At 40.8% G+C, this 23,717-nt stretch overlaps 1 protein-coding gene across 6 annotated transcripts in view; it reads right to left on the reverse strand.

Moving 5' to 3' along the window:
• The window catches only part of APP (amyloid beta precursor protein), a 262,344-nt gene extending 248,822 nt beyond the window's left edge, over positions 1-13,522 (reverse strand). For all 6 annotated transcript variants that reach the window (XM_059392200.1, XM_059392199.1, XM_059392198.1 and 3 more), the window contains exon 1: positions 13,381-13,522. In XM_059392200.1, coding sequence (XP_059248183.1) covers positions 13,381-13,437 — 57 coding nt within the window. In that variant the 5' untranslated portion in view covers positions 13,438-13,522. The remainder of the gene's footprint in view (positions 1-13,380) is intronic.
• Positions 13,523-23,717: the final 10,195 nt, after the last annotated feature.

The following is a 23,717-nucleotide window of genomic DNA, read 5'->3' on the forward strand; positions in this document are numbered from 1 at the left end:
CTCAGAACACATTCCTGGACTGCCAACTTCTTCAATGAGGTGATCTTAAACAAAGGCATATGTCTAATTGCCTACAAAATAAACTACCAACTATTTAAAGTCAATAAAACCAGCAATGGTCTCTATCTCTGCATTTCAGAGCCAACTAAGGGCAAACCCATGTCAAGTATTTTCAGTTATATAAAAACAGAACAGAACCCAGCATAAAATGCATGTCCTTGGGTGAAATTACTTCTTCAAATTCTACAAAGTATTTATGACCATTATAAAATTATGCTGGAATTACTGATCATGATTTTCTTACATTTTCAATTTCTATCTAACCTACCATAATTTAAAAAATTTTTCAAACTAGGGGTGCCTGGGTGGCTCAGTGGGTTAAAGCCTCTGCCTTCAGCTGGGGTCATGGTCCCAGGGTCCTGGGATCGAGCCCTGCATCAGGCTCTCTGCTCGGCGGGGAGCCTGCTTCCCCCTCTCTCTCTGCCTGCCTCTCTGCCTACTTGTGATCTCTGTCTGTCAAATAAATAAAATCTTTAAAAAAAATAAAAATAAAAATAAAATTTTTTCAAACTTATATAATTACCACTTGCTCTTTTTAGGGGGAAAGAAAAAGCACCAATTTCAAAATATAGCCAGGGTACTATTAAAGGAATATTAAACAACTACTGTTCTGGACACATGAAAGTTATCATCGTTTTTCTGAATACAGTCTCTAGAACTGAGAAGATAAAATATTTCCTTGACAGATACTTCAAAATGAAAATAAAACAAAACAAAACAAAAAACCAATGCTCAGATTTAAGATGACCAGACTTGAACAGTGTCTTTGATTCCTTTATAGACAATCAATCAAGGGTTCAAAAAGAATGAATGCAGAAAATAAAACCAAGAATAGTTGTAGAGGAACCTTGATGCTTTATAAGTTTCCTTAAGATAGAACCATGTACCATATATAAAACTCTTAGGACATATATTAAATACATCTTTAGGTACTGTTAAATACCTACTATAAAACCTCAAACACTCCCTAATGTAAATGATTATATCCAGTCTGCTCAGGACGCTAGGGTTTTCCCACAGCTTTATTTCATTATGTACTTCCTGATAAGTATCTTCATTTGACCACTTTTAGAGTAACTGAATAAAAAACCAGATAAGGAATTAAGACAAATTTTAAAACAGCAGTTTCATTTTTACTCATGTAAATATTTTAAGGTTTACTTTTCTCTTTTCCACAGATTGTCCTATTCTGTTTTAATAACACAGGTACACACGAGCATATTTGAAATGCTGTGCATCAGTGATAAAAAGATGAACATGGTAGGGAAATCTAGTTCAAAAGAGGTTTTCTGTATCATGCTCTTTTCTAAAAACCTCAAAGCTTGTTTTATCTGCTATTCCTTTCAAAGAACAAGCATAACAAAGTTGCTTTAGGGAAGTCTCAAGATCAAGATAGTTTACCAACAGGGAGAGTAAACTGACCCTGCCATGACTTTCCAAAGAGCACTGGACTCTGTTTTCCCATCACCCTGACTGGAAGGGTTTCCCTGGAACACAAGTCTAAACCATCTTGGATGCAGGTAAATAGCCAGAGCCAAGTCTTGGCTCTCGGGTGTTCCTGCCATAAAAATTTTTTAAAAAAGCATTCCCCATCTCCTTCTCCATTCTTAAAGACATGTATCCTGTGAGGTTAGCCAACATGTAAGATGTGGGTAAATCCCAAAAACCTACCCCAATTGCTCACAGAGAATCCTTCTTTTGGTTTGATTCGGAATGTTTCTGAATCCACCCATTTTCCTCTACATCGCTTGTACTATATCCCCTGCACATTCCAGAATGCCAGCTGTTTGTCACTCAATATCCTATCCTTTCCTTATTCCATAAGAGAAGAATCTAGACTGTGTTCCTAGTGGGAATATTCCAGCTAATATACTACATGTACCAGGCTCCCTGGCAGGGCGGTGCTACCATTTGGTTAATGGGCTTAAGCCGATATTGACAAGGACTTCAGCACAGGCTCCTAAATGTAACTGATCGATAGTCATCAATGGCTACTACCCCCATTTTAGGAACATCTAAACACTATTAAGAAAATGAAGTCTGAACTCATCAAAGCATCTAAAACTCCATTCCCACACCATCTTTCTCACCCACATCCTGATGGCTTCCTCTCTTGAACCTCTACACCTTCACTAATCCTTCTGTCTGGAAATCCCTACCATGTCCCCAGAATTAACCCCCACTCATCCCTGAAAGCCCGTTTAAAGACGGATCACCTCTGCTATGAAGACTGTACATTCCTCCGTGGGAACCTTCAGCATACTGGGCCTAATTCTTTCTGCATCTCTTTCTTCCCCTATCAGGCTGCAAAACCGAGGCACAAGCTGAGTTACTTCTTTGTTTACTCACAGCGCCACAAAGGTTATAGTGCTCCTGTCACCCCTGAAACACAGAAGGCATCCAGTACGTGTCCATAAAATGAATGACGTTTTTCAAATTTCAAGAGGAAAGGGACAAAAATGCAGTACAACAATAAATTAATAATAACAAAAAAACACAACTCCAAATCGGTGTCAGTATCACAAGAAGTCGATCACAAACACCCTGAGAAAATTTGGAATAGAGACAAAACACACGAACACATAATTCAAATATCCAATTAAACATCCTGCATTAAACCTTCCCCTCATCTGCTAGAAGAATCGATCAACAGGCTCGGGTTTGTGTTCAGTGCTCCACTTCGGAGATGAATGAGAAAGTAAGCAATAAGGTTATGTGTCAGAATTTTTTTTAAAAAGCATCAATAATTTAACAATGGTAATAAGCCTGTAGAAGAATATTTTAACCAATGACTTTTTTTTCCCCTGGGGGGGGGGGTAGTTATGTTAAAATTTTTTTCTAATCTCCTAATCAAGCTATTTATGAAATCAATAAATACAACTAAAAACACATACACGTAAGAAATAGCCCCCCAAAACTGAATACTTCCCATAGGCGCCCTTACAGCATGACAAAGATTTCACAAATAATAAAATTCACCACGATAAAAATTTAATCTTGGAGGCCAGCTCACAAAGTGACATGAAATATTCAAATTGCAAATACAGACAAGGAAAGGCATTGCCTGGAAACAAAGCGCTTGGTATCTTGCTCATTGAAGTGTCCTCCCTGACCCCCAATCTTCATTATCGTTGTCCGGGCTATCTCAAATGGCCATGCCGATCAATTACTCAGTTCCTAGTTCCTCGGACCTGCACTGTCTGAAGAACATCTCTATCTGGCAGCCTTGCTCCTACGGTTTCGGCCCTGCAGTCACATGGCCTCCCTCCCAGGACTCCCTCCTCTCGTAACTTCACGGAACAAGTATGCAGTGACTTCCAAACTGCAATTTTGTCACAAATGTGGTCTTGCAAGTGGAGCCTTTCACATTCCTCAAACTAACTGCAATGTGTAAGCTGCCTTCACATTCCAATGTCCCATCAGCTCGCCAAGAACGCCCCCACCCCAAAACAACTGGAGGATTTTAAAATATAGTTTACTGTTATTGGATTTAAATTTTCTGGACTCTGGGGTGTAAGAGGATTTAACACTTGACATATAACATTAAAAATAAGCCTGAGAAAAAACACTGGCAAGATATAAGGCTAATCGTAATGACCTCAATTAGATTTTCAATGCCTGTCAAGTTAATAGCATATAGTGGGATTGGCTTCAAGCCCATGAACTTGAACAGTACAATTCTTTTAGAGAACAGAAGTCACAGAACTTAATTTTTGTCTTAAAGGGCCAATTCTGATCCTGCCTCACACTAAAGTAAGAGGTAAATACTAGCTGTAAAAAAGCAGAAAAGCAGCAAACTGAAAAAAGACAATGATAATGAAATTTTCATTTTGATGGTAACTCAATTTAATTCCAATATACAAATCTTATTCAAACAAAATCATTTCTTGCCACCCTCAATTGAAACTGTCGCAATCAATCTCAAGACTGACGAAATATTTCAAGAACAAGACACTTTTGCTAGGCCAAATGAATTTCTGAACATTAAGCTATGGATAGCATTTACGAAATTTTTTCACAATAAAATATTTCAGAAAAGGCTGAAAGAAGAAATTTTATTTCAAAGGCTTTAATTTTCCCTCAGCACTTGCAGTGAAGGGTCATTCACAATTTTTTAGACACAAGTTAATTCAAATATCAAGAACTAAACACATAAATTCTTTATCACCACAATATAAAATCTCCAAAGTTCTCATTGAAAATATTTATCAAATATTACTACTAAATGCAGTGGTAGTGATGAAACAGGTATAGCAGGGACGCCTGCATGGCTCAGTGGGTTGAGCGCCTGCCTTCGGCTCAGGTCATGATCCAGAGGTCCTGGGATCACCTGCTTCTCCCTCTGCCTGCCCCTCCCCTGCTTGTGCTCCCTCTGTCTCCCTCTCTGACAAATAAATAAAAATTTAAAAAATATATAAATATGCTTTAAAAAAAAAAGAAACAGGTATAGTAAACTGTGATCACAATCAGTATTAATTTTTCTACCCAACCATTACCATTTTTTAATTATTTCACCACTCTAGATGCCCCTGTTCCCAGTTCTTCTCCTACATCATGGTGAATATATAGTTCTCTCCCTCAAATATCTAAGTCTACATTTGCATAGGGATAAGATCAGAGAACTTTCCTGGTATCACATAAAAGATCACCCCACAACACACTTCCATACAGCATTCCCCAGATACCCCTCACTCAATTTTCTCCTAGTTCCCTACTGTATGCTATTTATTCTGTTACCCCTCACAATACTATAAGCTCCCTTAAGGGTAGGAGACTCAGAAGTATTTGTTAAATGAAAAAGTGTGTTTTCCTTTGCTGGTTGTGCCCTTAAAAATCTGTCTGTGTATGTAAAAATGCTATTAACCTTTCTATAAAAATTTCAATTTTAAATTGTGAATAAATTTAATATCTAAATACCCGTGAATAAATTATTCTTAGAATGATCAATCTGCATATTTGCAAGTTTCTATAGGAGTTTCTTTTTTTTTCTTTTTACTTTTTCTTTTTCTTTTTTTTTAAATAAACATATAATGTATTTTTATCCCCAGGGGTACAGGTCTGTGAATCACCAGGTTTACACACTTCACAGCACTCACCATAGCACATACCCTCCCCAATGTTCTATGGGAGTTTCTTAAGAATGCATCACTTGTGTTTTCAAACCAATATGCAAAATTGTATTTGTTGAAACAAGCCATCATAAGCAATTAAGAGCATCAGTATGGGTAAGATTTTATCTCAAATATCAATTTTCATAAGACATGTTAATGTTAATGTCTGAAGAGTTTGCTAAGATTTCAAAAAATTTGTGTCAGTTTTGAAGGTTCAGCCTTCAGGGAGCCTGGATGGCTCAGTGGGTTGGTGTCTGACTCTTAATTTCTGCGCAGATCACAATCTCAGGATCCTGAGATCCAGCAGCCTCAGGCTCTAAGCTGGGTGTGGAAACTGCTTAGGATTCTCTTTCCCTCCTTTGTCCCTCCCTGCTTGCGTTCTCTCTCTCTCTCTCAAAGAGTAAAATAAATAAATAAAAGCAACCTTCAAAGTAAATGAGGATAATTCTTTTTTGAAAGGTAAAAAGAAAAATCAATAAATATGGTTACGATGGCACATTGTCTTTCTTTATCATGGGTACCTATAAATTCCATTAATAAAATGAGTAGGGTTGGGGATAAAAATATATGTTTATAAAAAATAAAAAATTATTTTAAAAAATTGGAAAAAAAATAAAAAAATAAAATGAGTAGGGTTATGTATAAAAACAGTAATTATGCTTATGAAAATTTATCCAATAGTAAGGGCAGATATAAAAAGTTCTCTTTTGGACTAATCAAGTCTTAATAAACAAACACTATTCTATTTTTGATTAAAACTAAAAATTACATTGCCTCGTTAATTTTATAGTAATTAAGTACATACAGACATGGAAACACTGAACAAAAAAGTTTGGGGGTGAGGGGTCAGATCTAAGGTACACAAATAGGCCCCAACGGTGGGATTAAATCTCTTGTGTTTCTTCCTGCAAAGAATCTCCACATGGTCAAAATATATTACAGTCATTAAAGGGTCAAAATTTAGCAAAGACACAAGAATAATAATGCATTTCTTCAGGTATCACAGATGACTTTTCTTGATATACCAGATCTCTTAATTCTCATTAAGTAGTCTTTGAGGCTACAAAGTAATGTATCAGTCTCTATCATCTTGGATGACTGCCTAACACCCTAACATTCTTCAAGGAAGACACGACATGACATGGGTTTTTATGAAGCAAACTGAGAGCATAGGACAAATTGTTAGACTCTCTTAAGAAAGAGAATTAGACCAAAACAATTTCATATTAACCAAAAAAGTAACCAGCCAAAAAAGTAACTTTTCTTGCTCAATCAAATTTCTTAGCTAAAAACCATCTGAACCCAGAAAGAAAAAGTAAAGAGAAAGACTATCTGGAAATTCAAAGATACACTGTTTGTAATAATTAATAAGGCCTTAAGATTCTAGAATTTGTTCATCTACAAAACAGGCTTATTATTGTCTTCCTTTTTCTGAAACGTTGATCTTGCTTATGCCTTGTCCCTGCTCACTGACCCTATACATGGGATTATGGTGCCATCTCACTCGCTCCTCAGGGCTTCTACTCTGATGTTTCTTCCAAACATGGCTACATAATTACATTCACCTACTTGAACCCACTTTTTTTGATTGAGTAGGACAAAGATAAATACAAAGTTGGTGTTAACAAAAACCCACATAAATTCCTTCATACTTTGCTTATGGATTCTTCCATGTGTTAGTCATTCCTCAACCTCAAATATCCTCAGCTTCATTTTGAAATGGAGATTGAAAACCTCTTATTATATAATAAACAAACTATGCTGATTTCTCAAAGTATGCTTTTAATTAGGAAGATCACTATAAAGTTTTAAAGATGGGATAGTCATCATCTGCCGGATAATATCATTCATTTTATTTTAAAAACTACTTCTTATAGAAATGCTGCATTCTCACGCAGTTTGCTTTCTGGTTTTCTTGTACTCTGGTGAAGATGATTTCACGCTTCCATTTTAAGACCCAAATCTTTTGCTGGCATTTGAAATCTTCCATTTTGGCCTAGATGGGGAAAACTGGTTTAATAATTTTTTTTAGAAGACATTTTGCTAAAAACTAAACCAAGCTTGTTCATAGGTCCTTGTGCATAGCTGATAGTCAACTAATAGCACAGTTAATAATCAAGCCAGTACACAAACTTGTTCAGTATCAGACAGATGTGGCAATCCGCCCACAAGCATACATTCAAAATAGGTCTTTCCATTGGTATAAAAACTGCTTATGCTTTTTACATATTTCTGCACTGTTCAAAATTTTCAATGAACACTAATTATCTTGATGTTTTACAAAAAAGCCAATTGAAACATAAAATATACAATTTAGTGAATGAAATTTTAAAACACGTAGTCTAAAAATTTTATCTGTACTGTCATTTTAATTTTTTATTTATTTTTATTTAAAAATTTATTTTATTTTTTATAAACATATATATTTTTATCCCCAGGTGTACTGTCATTTTAAAATTTAAATAAAATTCATCTTTTTTTTTAGAGACCTGCCAATGTCCTGCAGTAATCTAAGCTGGCCCGTTAAGTAAGGTAGTCATTAAGTAAAATATCATACGAGCGTTTTTTCCTGTTTGTTTGTTTTTAACTTTCAACCAGGTATGACTCAAATATATCCATTTTACATCATCATCATCATATACAGCAGTAACTACAACACAGTGCCTCTAACGTGCCATCGTATTATATATATTAACTCATGTACTATTCCAGGCATTTTACATACATATATTTACACACACAGACACACACATAGAGATATCCCCATTTTACAAAGGAAAAAACTGAGGTATGGAGCTAGCCCACAGTCAATAGCTCAAAAGGGGCAGAGCCAAGACGTAAACCCAGTCCAGGATCGTGATCAGTGCGAAATGCTACTTTCCTTGAACGTGTGAGAATCCCAACAATCACGTGTTGCCTGCCTAACTTCACACTGGTATCGAAAAAAGTATTACAAATGTGGGAATAGTTCTACTACTTTCCATAGAGCCAGGCTTTTAAAAAACCTCTCATCTTCCCCATTCAAGTACTACCTTCTTTCATAAAATACTATAATCCTAGCAAAGTTCAAGCTAAATCTGTCCCATAGGTTTCTTCAAAAATGTAGCCCAACTAAATCTAAGGTCCTTACTGCAGCTAAAATTCCATACATGTGAACCTAAGTCCTCTGTCTCCACTCACTTTCAACAGTCAGCTAACTAATCTACCACGTGTCACATTTTTATAGAACTATTAATTGCTGAACATGTCCAAGGCCTTTTTTTTTTTTTTTTAATGAATTACACTGACCCTTGAATGAGGATTTGAACTGTGTGGGTGCACTTATCAGACTTTTTCTGTTAAATATAGCAAAGTACTGCAAATGTACTTTCTCTTCCTTAGGATCCGCCTAATTAACATCTTTTCTCTAGCTTCCTTTCTTGTAAGAATACAGTATATAATGCACATAACACGAACTATGTGTCAACCAAATATACTATCGGTGAGACTCCCACAGTACTAATACGAATAAAATCAATATTGGTTATACCTTACTTCTCATTCTAACCCAATTTTTGGTTGACTTCTAAAACAGTGGCAGTAATGTCTATTAATCAGGATTACTCTGAAGAAGAAAATATATTAAAAAAAAAAAAAAAAGAAACTAGTGCCCTCACAGAAATGGTTATTTTTTAAGCTGTCCATATTACACTGAAGAAATAGTTACATAACATTTTCCCCCTTCACTATGGTTTCCATCTGCAAATTCAGTTTGAGTGTTTAGGTACTGTTGGCTTTATTTTTTTTTTAATTAATAACAACATTTTAAGAAATAAGCATTCTGATTAAACCTGCTATTCAGTAAGGGGGCCTGCTCATTCCTTCACCTGACTACCTCTGCTTGCCACCCCTCCAGCTCCCTCCAGCCCCTCCTCCTGAGGGTGTCTGTACATTGGCTCTGAGACACAGGGAGATGGCATTTCCAAAGACCTGCCGGGGGCAGTATTTAGCATGAATCCCCACTCCACACACTTCTATCTCCCTGGGAGCCCACTCTGAGAAGGAAACCATTTCACAATAAGGAAGAACACAGAGATGCAGAAACTACCAGCAAAAACCAAAACACAAAAATAACATTTTATTTTCCCACTCTCCTCCTGGTGCGCCAGTGAGGCACTTTTTTCCTCATGTACTCACTTCCCTCAGTCAAGCTCCTACTGAGGACAGAGTAGCAAAACCCTTAGATCTTGCTTTCGGCCCCCTCCCCCTTAGCTCCTTATTCCAAAACCCCAACTCCTCTCCAGAGTGTACCCCGCGCCCTCCTTTCGTCTCAGCTTCAGTTTCTGTCCCACTTCAGGAACACAAACTTGGGATTTGTTTCTTGTCTGTCTTCCCCACTGGAAGGTTCACGAACGAATAGACCGTGTTGTTCACAGTATTTTCAGAGCTGAGGACAGGGTTTGGCCCCAAAAGAGAATTAATACAACTGTCCCAAGTGAATAGATGGAGAGTTTAAGAAAATGAAACCCCACATTTGCTCCACCCACACCCTCAGGGGTGTGTGTGTGTGTGTGTGTGTGTGTGTGAGTGTGTGTGTGTGTTTTCCTTCCCAGGAGGGGAAAGGTTGGGAGAGGCCTGTAAATTCTGTAAATGCAAAGACTTACAGTCCCTTCCCCAGACCTGGGATACAACGCTGGCTGGAAATGAACTACCAGGAAATTCTCTAAGATTATCTCATCTCATTGTTCCTTTATTCCTTAAATATAGATGTTTACACTGTACGGCTCTTACTCAGTAAACCACTTAATCTGTACTTTCCTCTTGGTATTTAACACTTTCTAGTTCCTACTTAGTCTGCAAACTTCCCGTGAGCAAGGGGAATGCAGTCAAATTAAACCTTCCAACCCAGAGCTTTACATTTCAACTACATTCATAAGGTTTATTTTTGCATTTTTAATTGACATAATAAAGCAGAGAGTAAAGGTGGACTATGTTAAAGATGCTTTCAAGTGTCTTAAGGTAATATATGTCTCCACTGAGATCAAATTTGCAGGAACAGAATGTACATTTCGACTGAATTTTATTGCATTTCTTCACTGACAATTTAGCAGCCATAGAATATGAATGGCATATAATAGCTATGCTTATTTCTGGCATGACTGACAACCTTCATCTTCATACAAATATCTACACAGACGTCTCCAGTATGCCATAAAGAGGATCATTAAAAATAAGGAGTTTCCAGCAACAAGGAGAAAGCCTTATCCACAGGATATGTTTTTCTTCAAACCACTGTTCAGTTTGGACCACATTATTTCTTTTGTATTGTTTTTCAATCAGTCATTCCCAACTTAACCTTGTAATGTATTCAGTTCCGTGTTCCTTTTGCCTTCCCCAATCAGAGTCAGGGGTCGCTATTTGATCTGGAATACTTCTCTGCAGTACTAATCAGTACTAATTAGTACTGATTAGTACTGATTAGTACTACTAATCAAGTGCCATCAGGCGCCTCTGCTGGTTAGGGTGAGTAGAGAGAAGCTTTTGTGCCCTGATGGCTGTCCATGACTTCCCATTTAATAGCAAGAAACAGTGACTCCTTATAGATCACGATCAAATCTGGGCTCCACGGTTCTGCGTACAAATGTCTACTTTTCAGGCAGTACTAGTCAGTATGAATAGGTATCTCTAATCTGTGAATTAGCACCATGATCAAAGCAATTCAGTTTCTAGGTTAAACCCCGCTATTGAGGCTAAACCTCCCAATACAGTAAACTCAAATTTAAAGAAGCAAGTTTAAATAAGTAAATGTTAGGGCCCTTTAATTTCATACTCTCTCAGTACACCAGGCAAATTAATCAACTCCGGTAATAACCCCAAAAGTGGAGGCCCCGTTATCATTGCCCTTAGTTATTTCTTTTTTTAGAGCCACCTGCAGGAGACCTATTTTCTAAGCCCTACAAGACAAACTCATAATTACATCTTTCAGTGGACAGAAATATAGCTGAATTAATCCCCCTCAAACCTCATAACAGTGAATTCCCTACCCTTCCACCGATGCTTTGCAAAACGGACTAATGTGAATTTCACCTCCACTCTGTGAGGGAAGTGGCCATAACAAGCAAAAATGTCCGAAAGAATGGCAGAGAGAGCAAAGAAATGCACACAAGCCCCAAAATAATTCTGAACCGTATTTGCCTGCATGATGCCTCTTTTTATACAGAAACAAACAAACCAGTGGTCAAAAAAGTCAAATATTTACATTTTGGCAAAAACTTCAAATATAAAGGTTGTGATATGCTTTTAATTAATTTGTGAGGTTTTTGTTTTTTTTTTGTTTTTTTTTTTTGTTTTTTTTTTTAGGGTGTAGGAAGACAGTAAGGAAAGTAACAGAAATACTAGTAGGAATAAATTAACTAGAGGAAAAAACCCTTAATAAATGCATTTTTAAAAAAATATAGAAAACTAACTGCTTCTCCTCTTGAATCAATCTGTCTTAACTAGTTCTAGGGTGATTTCTGAGCCACTTACACGTAAAAGAAGGGGAAAAAGTTCAATAACCTTGTAAATTAGGGACTAAAACTGCTGTGCTGTGATAATCTGCATAGCCTCAGCGTAATTACAGAAAACTCTGGTCTAAGAATTGTGAGGTTGGTTTTTTGGTGTTTTTTTGTTTTGGGGTTTGTTTGTTTTTTGGAAAAGGAGGAAAAAAAAATTTGGAAAAATTGGGCGAGATTGCAAATAGGAAGATACCAAATGGGAATCCAAAGGATGGGAAATACCCCAAATGTCACACAAACAACTTCTTAGCACCTTTAGGTAAAAAGAAAAATTGTCGTTTTTGCACAGGCGTTAGCTGAATGTTCGAGAGTTGGATGAATGGAGAAGACTTGTTATACACCTAGCGGTGGGTGGATTTCACCAGGCTGCAGCCTTCACACCGCTTTTCTTTGCTGCACTGCAGAGGCGCCATCTTCTCCGTCTTAATCTTCACTCAATTCAATCCTTTTATCTGCACCCTAAAAAGAAAGGCCCCGAGGACCCTCCCCAGCAGCTCGCGCCCCCAGGAGGACTAAACCAGACGGCTCGCTGTCAGGGAAGAGGCCGCGCCTTAATCAGACAAACGTCTCCTTTGATGCACAGGAGGGGAGAGCTCGTGCCTCCCCACCACCCGCCACTACCCTTACCAGACGCACACCCCACTGTCCGCATATTTCTCCCCAAGGACTTTCCAGCCCAGCACAGAATTTGCAAGCCCCGGAGAGGATGGGGAGTGGTTGTAGAGGGGCCCCGAGGCTCCGCCACGGCGGCCCCAAGCAGCGCCCCAGCCCCCTCCGGGACAGACGCGCAGCCCCGGGAAGGGAGTCAGGCGGGAGCCTCGCTGTGGCGCACAGACCAAGGCGGCCGCCTCAGCCACCGCGCCCCGGGCTGGCGAGGGCGGGGTGTCGCGGCTTTTGTTCGCAGGAACCTTCTCCCTCTCCGGAAGAAGCTAGAGGTGCGGAGCGAACGCCAGGGCCGTCCAGGCTTGGGGAAGGTGCGAGGTGGCCCGTGGGTCTCCGACCCCTCCCATCTCTCTCAACTTAACACAAAAGGGAGACGCAAAATGTACAAAGTTTGCCTGCGGAAGGTGGTGCGCGACCCCGATGGGGTCGCACCGAGGCGGCTGCAGCGAGCAGCCGCCAAAGGGAAGGAGCCGGGGGTCCGGAAGGGAAGGGGTGCTGGGGATGAGAAGGGAAGGTGAAGCGGGGCGGAAAAGGCAAAGGGTAGGGGGCTGCTTCCCGAGCTGTCCTGACTCCTCCTCCCCCGGGCCCCAGAGAAGGGCAGCGACCGAGAGCGGAGGACAGGATCCAGGGACGCTGCATTTTCGGTTTCCCCCCACGTGCTCCGTCCCCCTGCCCCCTATCTGGAAGTCCCTCGCCTCCCCCGGCCCCCGCCCGCGAGGCCGGGACTGAGTCAGGATCCGAGCTCGGGATCCTTCACCCCTCCTCGCCCCCAACCCGCGCGGACCGGGAAGCCCGACGCCTCGCCAGTTCCCTCTCCGCCGGCCAGAGCGCGCGTCCCCGGGGCAGGGCTGGGCCGGAGGCGCGGATGCGCAGGGCGCCCGCAAGCGGGGGCGTGGGACGTGGAGGGGAGAGGGGTCCCCTGGGCTGCCCCCGGCTTCTTCGGATTAAAGACTTGGGGGAATCGGGTTCCCACCGTATCCCTCCCTCCAATTCCGAGGCGCGGCACCCACCTCCAACGCCCGAGCCGTCCAGGAGGCCAGGAGGACCAGTGCCAAAGCGGGCAGCATCGCGACCCTGCGCGGGGCACCGAGTGCGCTGCTGTGGGAGTGGGATCCGCCGCGCCCTGGCTCTGTCGGTGCCGTCGCCGCCGCCGTCTCCCGCGGCCCCGCGCTCGCGCCGCCCCGGCTGCTCTCTCCTGCCGCTGCCGAGGAAACTGACGGAGCTGGAGCGCGGCGGCTGGGCTCGGAGCCCGGCGAGTCAGCTGATCCAGCCCACCCCGTTCGGCACCCGAGAGAGACCCCTAGCGGAGCCGCCGGGGAGCTGCGCACGCTCGGGCCGGGAGGGAGGGGCCCGCGCCCCCGGCGCCCACAGGTGCGGCGTCCTCGCCTCCTCCGCTCCCCACGCGCCGCCGCGGCCGCCGGCCCCCCGGGCTCCGCGCGCGAGAGGGAGCGTCTGGGGCCAGGAGACAGACGGTGCAGGATCAGGGAAAGGTGAGTCGTAGGACGTCTGGGTTCCAGAAAACTCGGGAGCGCTCCCCGCTCGTCCCCGTGAGCTTGACTCATCCGACCCCGCAGGCCTCTCGGGGATATCGTATCAGGGCTGCTGCTGGGGTGCGTTTCTATCCGCATTTCTTTTTTTTTTTTTTTGCCTTGGTTTGGTGAGGGGAGGCGTTTCTGGCAGAGAATAGGAACAAGACAAGCTTAAAGGAAATAGAATTTCTTTACTTGTTGAGAGAGTAGACGCCTCTCATTTTTTGAATTTTTTTTTTTTTTAATTTTTTTTACCCCTTCAAAAGCAGCCGGGAGCAACCTGGAATATCTATCTTTAGAACGAACCAAAGGAGAAAGGCGCCGGACGTGGCGAACAAGGGGGCGACCTATTTACTTCTCCTTGAAGGAAGGTTTGTTTTTTTGTTGTTGTTGTTTTGGGAGGGGGTTGTTGTTGTTTTAAGTTTTGCTTATTTGTTTTGTGGTTTTGGTTTGGGGAAGGGAACGGTCAGCAGGGATTTTTGTTTGTTTGTTTGTATCAGGTAGGGATGTAACATCCATCTGAGATGAGGGTGAAGTGAAAGTTGGAAGGGAAAAGATTTGGGGAGATGATGCCTCCTCCACCCTCATGATTAAGAACGCCTGACCTCAAACTCTGACCTTGTTCTTCATTGTGTCTGTCCTAAATTACAGAAATGAACCTGCTGGGAAGCCACTTTCTCCTAGATTAAGCACAAACCATCCAATGCCGGGTTAGTGTTTAGCTAGGCTAGAATGGTCTAGAACTGCCCAGCCCTGCTCTTGACCTGAAGGAGCTCAAGTCACTAAGCCACTGTCCATTGTGGTGCTAGTGGCAAGGAATGAAGCCCCAACTTCTGGCCATTGGGATAAAGGATCAGCCAGGAAGATGCTGACTTCCTTCCTGAGAAGTGAACATTCATCTGCCTCTCCCCTAAATGTTGTCTTCTGTCATTCCCTCCTCAAGCCATCCAGTCCTGACCCTTGGGCTACTTTTTCCCTTGTTCTTCGAATGTCTTCAACAAATAAAAGCCAATACTTGTTATAGGGTAAAACTTGTTTACATGCTTTATGTCCTTTAATTCCTCCAAAAGCCAGTGAGGTCCTTCCTTTTTATTCCCAGTTATAAAGATAGGAAGCTGAAGCTAAGCAAATCCCAACAGCAGAGAACAACACACATTTACCACCACACCAGTTCCCTCTGTCCTAGGTTTGTACGAACGATTGAAGGCATCTGAATGCAAAAAGCAGTATAACTCCGAGATGGGGAGGGAACAGCGACAGCTAACAAATTGTGCAGAGTCCACTGCAAAATGAAAAAAAAGTAGCACCCTTTGTTTAAAATTAAATATTTTATTTTTTGAAGATTTGATCGATTTGACAAAGAGAAGAGAGAGAGAGAGAGAGCACACACACAAGCAGGGGGATTGGGAGCGGAAGAAGCAGCTCCCCACTGAACAGGGAGCCCTATGTGGGGCTGGATTCCAGCCCCGTGACCTGAGCGGAAGGCAGGTGCTTAACTGACTCCCAGGCACCCCCAGAATTAAATATTTTAAGGTGGCGACAGCAGAATGTTAAACAAATCATGGGGCTTCTTCCGAGCTCTGGGCCGTGTGTCATGCAGAATGCATGTCCAGAAAGCCGGTCCTAGAAGCAATTTTTAATAGTATGGGATTTTTATTAAGCACAAACTCAAAAATACAGAGGTGAAGTTATGATCTGTAAAAATAACAGTTCTTAGATTTAGCATTTTCTCTTTCCCCTGTTGAAATTCCCCTGTTGAAATTCAGGGCACTCACACATTCCTTGGACAAGATGTTCCCCAAGGAAAGATGATTAGCTCCGGACTGTCAGAATGATGGACATTCTCTGCCTTTTCTTCTGTTCTACCACTGCTCTGAGATCCTGATGGTTTTTACTTTTCAACCATTATCTCTGTTCTGCATTTAATGCCATTTCCTGCCCTGAGGTGTCTTCTGGATCCCCTGAGCAGGAAATGCAAGAACATCTGTAGCCAGAAGAACCCTGCAGAACGGTGGACAGAAGTGACCACCCATTGGTAAGAAAACTCCACACCAGCATTCCGAGGGGTAGAGGCTTCAATGCCTCAGTTTGTGAGAGGTTCACTGGCTCTTTAGACGATGCATTCTGGGCTTTAGGGTTACTAGAAAGTTCTTGCCCCATTGAAAGCTCACATTCCTTTCCTTTAACCTCCCATTTAGAGGTCCTTTTTGTACCCCTGTGACCAAGCAACTAGTCTAGTCCATACCATAGAAATTTATTTTCTCACAATTCTGGAATCTAAAAGGCCACAATCAAGCTTATAGAGTTGGTTTTCCCTGTGATGGCACTATGACATACTTGAGAGTTTCACATGCCTCTTAACCTGTCTTCCCTTCTAGAACTTCATGCTGATTCCTCTTTGTAGACCAGAAGTAGATCTTGAAATGTATTCTCTCTCATCTTTCTCTCTACCTTCTCACTGACGAAAGGGCATTATTATTTCTTTATCTTCATTGCAGCCTTCAATATCTACAGAATTCTAACCTGTAAATAGCATTCAAGCTTTTCATCATAAAGTATTTTCTCTCAATAATGAGTGCAGTTTTTCACATAGGAAGATTTTTTTTTTTCTTTCTAATGAGTGGACGTAAAAAATTTTTAAATGAATAATTAGCACTTAACTTACCTGCAGTTGACTACACCTGTGTAGGCAGAGAATGAGACATTTCACCTGCCCTTTTTTTCAGTCATTCATGGGCCTTCATTCATGGGCCTTTAAAATGAGTTCTCTGCAATCACACAAAACTACTTCAGAGGCAGGGGTCAGATTCAAGTAAGTCACTGGAATGTCTGGGCCGTTCAGTCAGTTAAGCTTCTGCCTTCAGCTCAGTTCATGATCCCAGGGCTGTGGGATCGAGCCCCACATCCTACTCCCTGCTCAGCGGGGAGTCTGCTTCTCCGTCTGTCCCCCCCAAACCCCGGCTCATGTGCCTTCTCCCTCTCTCAAATAAATAAATAAAGTCTTAAAAAAATTCAAGTAAATCATGCTTTGCAAATGGACTTGGTATAATTCAGTAGTAACTCAATGGGACAACAAAAATCAAGTGTTCACTGGGGCACCATTATTGACAGCTGACTTGCATAGCTTTTTTGAATAATGGTGGTGATTCCGAGGTTTCTACAAGGACTAATTTAACAGAATATTCCCTTATTTTATTGAATAAAAAGGGGAGGGGGAAGAACAAGAAAGAATAGGCCATACATGCCTACCCGAGAGATAGGAATTGTAAAAAATCAATCCAGTAGCAGGAAGATTTAATGGAGACTGTATGAAAATTACACCAATTTGTTTCTTCAGGAAATTTGAATAGGGCAGCAATATGTGATGGTGGAAAAGAGTTCAGGGTTTGAGAAATCTTGACGGCTACACATCAGTTTTGGAAATAGTTATGGAAGCCACCAGAGCCCTGTTACTGAAAACCCCCCCTCATCAGGTGGTATAGTGCCCAACTCAGAAGGTGCCTAATACAGTGCCTGACTGATCATAGATATCATTTCCCTTTTCTTGAGAGAATAGCTATTCACATTAGCTGTCACTTAGTGACCGAGATAGTCTTCCTTTGACCTTGCATCGACCTTGCCAGGGGTTGGCAGTTAGCACAGTAGCTGTCAACCCAGTGTTACTTAGGTGGGTCCCTAAGTAATATGTTGCCAATAAAAGTCCCAAATTCGTGAATGATTTACTTAAAAAAAAAAAAAAAACCATAAATGAGAACAGATTCAAGGTGACTTTTTTATCAGCCTACTCATTTGTATTCCAGTATGCTTTCTTGAGTGGGAGAAAAAGGGACGGAGCTGTAGAATTAAGTGATATGCTAAGAATTGGGCAAAACCTTGACCACTCCCAAGGGCATGTTGCAAGTCTGTGACATCCTCTTTGCAGATGGAAAGGACTGGAAGGGCTGCTTGCCAGGGGTGCTGAGAGGATTTCACAGGGCTGGTCCCTCCTGCAGAATGGAAGATTACATCACGTGGTGAAGAGGAGTCACTCCCCCAGCAGCTGCCAGAAGCCACAGCTTGCCATGGCCTGGGGCCATTGCCAGCACTCCACAGGGGGACAGACTTTGAAGCTGAGGGATGTTCTGCTGCAAGGTGCTGAAGACCTCTTTATCTCCACACAAATCATACTTAGGATTGTCCTTTCAGTTCACCTCTTTAAGGAGAGAGAAGTTCTAGAATCTTTGGTAAGTAACTCAACTTTCAAAATCCTAGTGAAGAGGATAGCCAGAGAAGTGTTACCTAACCCTAAAATGATTGGGAAGGTTCTAGGCAGATATGCTTTAAGTATTCACCAACACGTTTTATAAATAAACAACATCCTGAATGACAAAGCACACAAAGCAACGAACTAACAAATAAAAGCTTCATAGGTTTTCAGTATATAGCTTTTGTCCCTAAGCAAACACTTGACTTTGCTGTATCCCCCAAATGTCCCATGTGATATTTATTCCCATTAAAGTAAATAGAACTCCTGGGAATGAAAGTCTTTTGCATTGGTGGATCAATCAAATATTTGTACACTTCTACTGTGGGAAGGATAAAAACCTGATACATTCACTCCCCTTAAAGAGCTTATGTTTATGTAAGAAAAATATCTGGGGAGGAAAAAGGCATAGTGAACAGTGACTGTTATTAACGATATGGTATTGTATATAAGAGGGTAGATCTTAAAAGTTCTCATCACAAAGGGGTGCCTGGGTGGTTCAGTCTGTGAAGCATTTAGCTCTTGATATCAGCTCAGGTCTTGATCTCCAGGTCATGAGCTCACGCTAGGCATGGAACCTACCTAAAAAAAGGAAAAAAAAAGTTGTAATTATGGTGGTGATAGATGTTATCTGAATTTACTGTGGTAATCAGTTTCATTTTTTATACACACACACACATATATATTTATACGTGTGTGTATATATAGTCATATTGTATACCTAACACTAATGCATTATTATGTGTAAATTATATCTCAACTTAAGTTTAAAAAGAACAGCATAGTGGAAGACATATCAGTAAGTACAACTTTGTGTTAAGTATTCCTGTGTATGTATATGAATGCATCAAAAGAAAATGAGAGTCATAAACCTATAGCACTTGAAAGGGTTAATCAGGGACATCAGGAAGAAGGTTTTTTTTGCAGCGGATTTGATAAAAAGAAAAGAATAGGGAGCAAGAAGGAGGCTATTCTAGGGAAGGACCATGTAAATACATCGAGAGTGTTCATGATGGGGCTGGTAATGGGGAGTTAGCTGTGGGGGGGCACAGTTAATGTCTGAGAACTGAAGAATTTAGGTCAGATGGAATGGGCAGCAGTGGGCTATTACCACTCATGACAGGGTCCTAATCAATCTGACAGATTCTGACATTTCTCAAAGAAGGTCTGTCAGTGGGGAAGATGTAGGGAAATTTGGAGGGTGAAAAGTTGGAATTGATTGGGAAGAATAGGGAGAATTGGCAGAAGTTTCAGGCACGACCATGGATGGGATTTATAAAAAGTTAGTGAAAAGACATGGTAGGACACCACATTCCTAATAAGACTAAAGGATTGCTGTGTGCCAAGATGAGGAATTTACATGCAGGATCTCACTGAAGGCTTGTGATTGTGTTGGGTTCACCTCCCATGCCACAAATGAGGAGGTGAGTGGGGTTAACCCCACCAGAAGGGGGTGGAGGAGAAGGGATTTCTATACAGTTCTGTCTCACCTGGACACCATTCTTTACATATTAGTGAGGGAAGTAACACATTTGATTTTTAGTTTGTTTGGAGACAGGGATAGGAAGTACATACAATAGGAAGGAACTTGAACATGGTCTATGAAGACCAAAGGGTGGTGAATGGGAGATAAATCATGGCGATGCGATGGGGCGGTGGTCTGTGGTGATTAGCAGCTGTCCCCAGCAGATGAGTCGAGAACTATTCAGATGAAGTTACCGTGATATCCCAAAAGAGCAGAGCTGTCTTGTGTTTACTTATAACCACCAACTTGTCACTTAGAGATGTGGTATCTGGGAGATGAACCATAAATATTCCTGTAAATGCAGTGTGAGAAGGACATGAGTTACATTTCTATCTCAAGGTCATTTGTCAATACATGAATGAGCTAGAATAATGATCCTTGAAAAATGGGAAGAATAATGTCTTTTACCACAATTTTGAACTGTATACTGGGGAAACCTTGTAAAGCAGTATGTTACTAAGTGTTCAGTTTGTAAACAGAAATATATCTGTAATCAAAGAGGTTTGAGAAATATGTGGTTCAAAGAAATTAAATATGCATCTTTATTTTAGAATGCTACCACCCTTAAAAATGTTGCCATGCGGTTTGAATTTTATAGCTCTTTATATAGCATCTCTCTCTCTCCCCTGTTTTTGTTTTTGTTTACTGCATTAACTCCTAAGACTAGTGTTGCCCCAAGTAGTTTTAGGGAACTCTGCTTTGAAGGCATTTTAATGGACCCTTGGACTTTTTTTTTTTTTTTTAGACCCTTGCAATAATGAAGGTTTATAGTGTAGGTCTTTGTCAAAGCAGATGGGTTCTTGCCGCTAAAAGGTGCTTCCACACATGACCTTGAAGATAGATTAATAAAGGAAGAAAGTAGAAATAATAGGTTGACAGACATTTTAAAGTAGGGCATAACAGATGCCATAAAAAGCATCCTGAAAGTTTAAAATAGGAGTTATAATATATGTTATATGGAAGAGACCTCATTAGAGTCTTTGAATATTTGTAATACACAAATGTGAGTATAGGACCAGCGTCTTCCCAGTTTGGGGGAGAAATGGATAGAATCCAATTCACATTTGAGCCTGCTTCTCTTTCAAGTTCCTCATGTAAAAAGGAGGAAGTATTGCTAAGTTCACAAAGATACGCCTCAGGATAAAACTTGAGTTCACTGTACTGCCTTTCATCTTCCTGGGTAGAGGCCCTTAAGAGTGGCCAGGACCTCTCCATCAATGAGCAAAGCCTTCCAGGAAAAAAAAATTGAAGAGACAGCTATTGGATTAATTTTAAGAGGCTTTTGCTGAAATTTCTCATAAAGAATACATGGAAAGTAAAGACATGAGAAATTATAGCTCTCTGGGTCAAAAAACAAAAAAAAAAAAAAGAAAGAAAGAAAACCACCTCTAAATTCCCATAGTTTTTCTGTTAGTCTTTATTGAAAAATTCATTTACTGCTAATGGTGTCAAGAGGCGCTGTCAGCCCTTGTTATTGTACCAAAAAGAAAAATAAAGGAAAAGTTAGGGAGCCCTATCTAAAAAAGGAATGTTGTCATTTCTATTTTCCAACTAGCAAGTGAAAACAGGTTCTGTTATCTAAACTTCACAGAGCTTAGGGTCCAATAACCACCTTGTTCTGGTGACTTTGTGAGCCTAGTAAGAGATTTATACTAAATAAAAAAGGGAACCAGGCAGACCATTGCCTTTTGGAGACGAAGAATAAAATAAGGTGGAAATCAACAGGGGAAATGGTGAAAACACAAGTCTTGGTTTTTGGATGATTCTAGAGCCCTAGCATCAACCATGGCTTAAATCTTTGAAAATACCAAATTCAGTACTGATTTTGGCCTATGTAAGAAAACAAGTCATAGATTTGCTGAAACTCCATTGTAGCATTTTACATTTTAGCCTCAACTCTTTGGGAGCTACTGGGAAATATTTTTCTTTTTTTCCTCAGATTGTATCATCATGGTTAGGTGCTTTTCCACCAAAATATCTAAACAACTCCAACAGGCCTGTGCAGGTGATATGTGTGTAGAGGAAGGTAGACCAAGATATTAGAAACAGTTGGAGTAACTCAAGTCTTTAATACTGTCACCTTAGTCTCAATAATTCAGCACCTAAATGATATGCATAAGAGAATTCTTTTAGCCACGACAGAGGAGCTCCAGGAAGCACAGTGATGAGCATTCTCTCATTAGGAATTAGTCTTCAGCAATAAGCATCCAGTGTAACCTTTAGTCTCCATGAACCAAAACACAGCATGACCTCAGGCTTTATCCTCCCTTGGGATTGAGAAGCAGTTCTCTGTGTAAGTGGCAATTTCATCCTGATTTTTCAAGCTTGGAGCTCTCTCACCTTCTACCTACTGGAAGAGAAGATGTTGGATGGCTGGCCCTGAGGGACCTTATCTTTCATTTCTCTGGTGAGGTAGACTCTGATTTAAAATGGTTTTCCTTTACTCTGAACATGCCAGGTGCCCCCTCCCCGATCTTGTAACATCCCGTGATTGCCTCCTCCCGTCCATCTCCAGCTCTTTCCCAGTTCCTGTGAGTTGAAAAAGAACACAGAATTACAGTGTTTAGAACTGAGGTAGATGTAGTGCTCCTGTAGGCCAAGCCTTTCTACGATGAGGACACATTGGCAACCCAGAGAAGGGGGGTGACTTGCATCCAGTCCTCTGACTCTTTATGGGCAAATGTTGGCCCTACCCCCCTACATCTCATGCTCGTTTCATCTCATCTGGACTTCTCACCAGACCTGAGTCATGAAAACAGTGGGACACAGAGGCCAACCGTACTTTATGCAGTGGTCTTATTTTTCCTCATCTAAACTTGGCTTATTTTTCTAAAAACTTGGGAATTGGAACCCAGCTCAATCACCTGTTTGATCCTCGGAAGATGCGGGTCTGTCACCTGCAGTATTCTTGAGACAATGATTTGATGTCTGCTTTCTTATTTCCTGTTATTAGGAACTACCTTCCAGAAACATAGAAATTTCACTAGAATGTTTTTATTGCTTTTTTATTTTGTTTTGTTTATTTATTATTTATTTTTATATTTATTTATTTATGTTTATTTTATTTATTGAGCTGAAAGTTACCTCTTCTGCAACAAAGGGGGCAAGAGTCTACAATGAGGAAAAGATATTTTCTTCAACAAATGGTACTAGGAAAACTGGAAGCTACATGCAAGAGAATGAAACTGGACCCCCTTTCTTACACCATACACAAAAATAAACTCAGAATGGATTAAAGGCCTAAATGTGAGACTTGAAATCCTATAAATCCTAGAAGAACACATAGGCAATAATTTTTTTGACATTGGCTGTAGAAACATTTTTCTAGATCTGTCTCCTCAGGCAAGGGAAACAAAAGCAAAAATAAACTACTGGGATTACACCAAAATAAAATTTGCACAGTGAAGGAAACTATCAACAAAACCATAAAGCAACCTACAGAATGAAAGAAAATATTGCAAATGATATATCCAATAAAGGGTTAATATCTGAAAAATGTAAAGATCTTATATAGCTCAACACCAAAAAGCACAAATAATCCAATTAAAAACAGGCAGAGGACCTGAATAGACATTTTTTCATAAGACATGCAGATGGCCACTAGACACATGAAAAGGTGCTCAATATCACCACTCATCAGGGAAATGCAGATCAAAACCACAATGAGATATCATCTTACACCTGTCAGAATAGCCAATATGAAAAAGACAAGTAAGTTTTGGCAAGGTTACAGAGAAAAAGGAACCCTCGTGCGCTGTTGGTGGGAATGCAAATCGGTGCAGCCACTTTGGAAAACAGTATGGAGGTTCCTCAAAAAACCAAAAATAGAATACTATATGATCCAGTAATTCTACTACTGGGTATTTACCCAAAGAAAATGAGAACACCAATTCGAAAAGGTATGTGCACTCTTACGTTTATGCAGTATTATTCGCAATAGCCAAGATATGAAAATAACCCAAGTGTCCATCCACAGATGAATGGATAAAGGAAAGAGAAAGCTCAAACACAGAGGACAAACTGATAGTTGCCAGCGGGAAGGTGGGGGAT

Source organism: Mustela nigripes, chromosome 2, assembly GCF_022355385.1.
Source record: "Mustela nigripes isolate SB6536 chromosome 2, MUSNIG.SB6536, whole genome shotgun sequence".
NCBI classification, from domain to species: Eukaryota; Metazoa; Chordata; class Mammalia; order Carnivora; family Mustelidae; genus Mustela; species Mustela nigripes.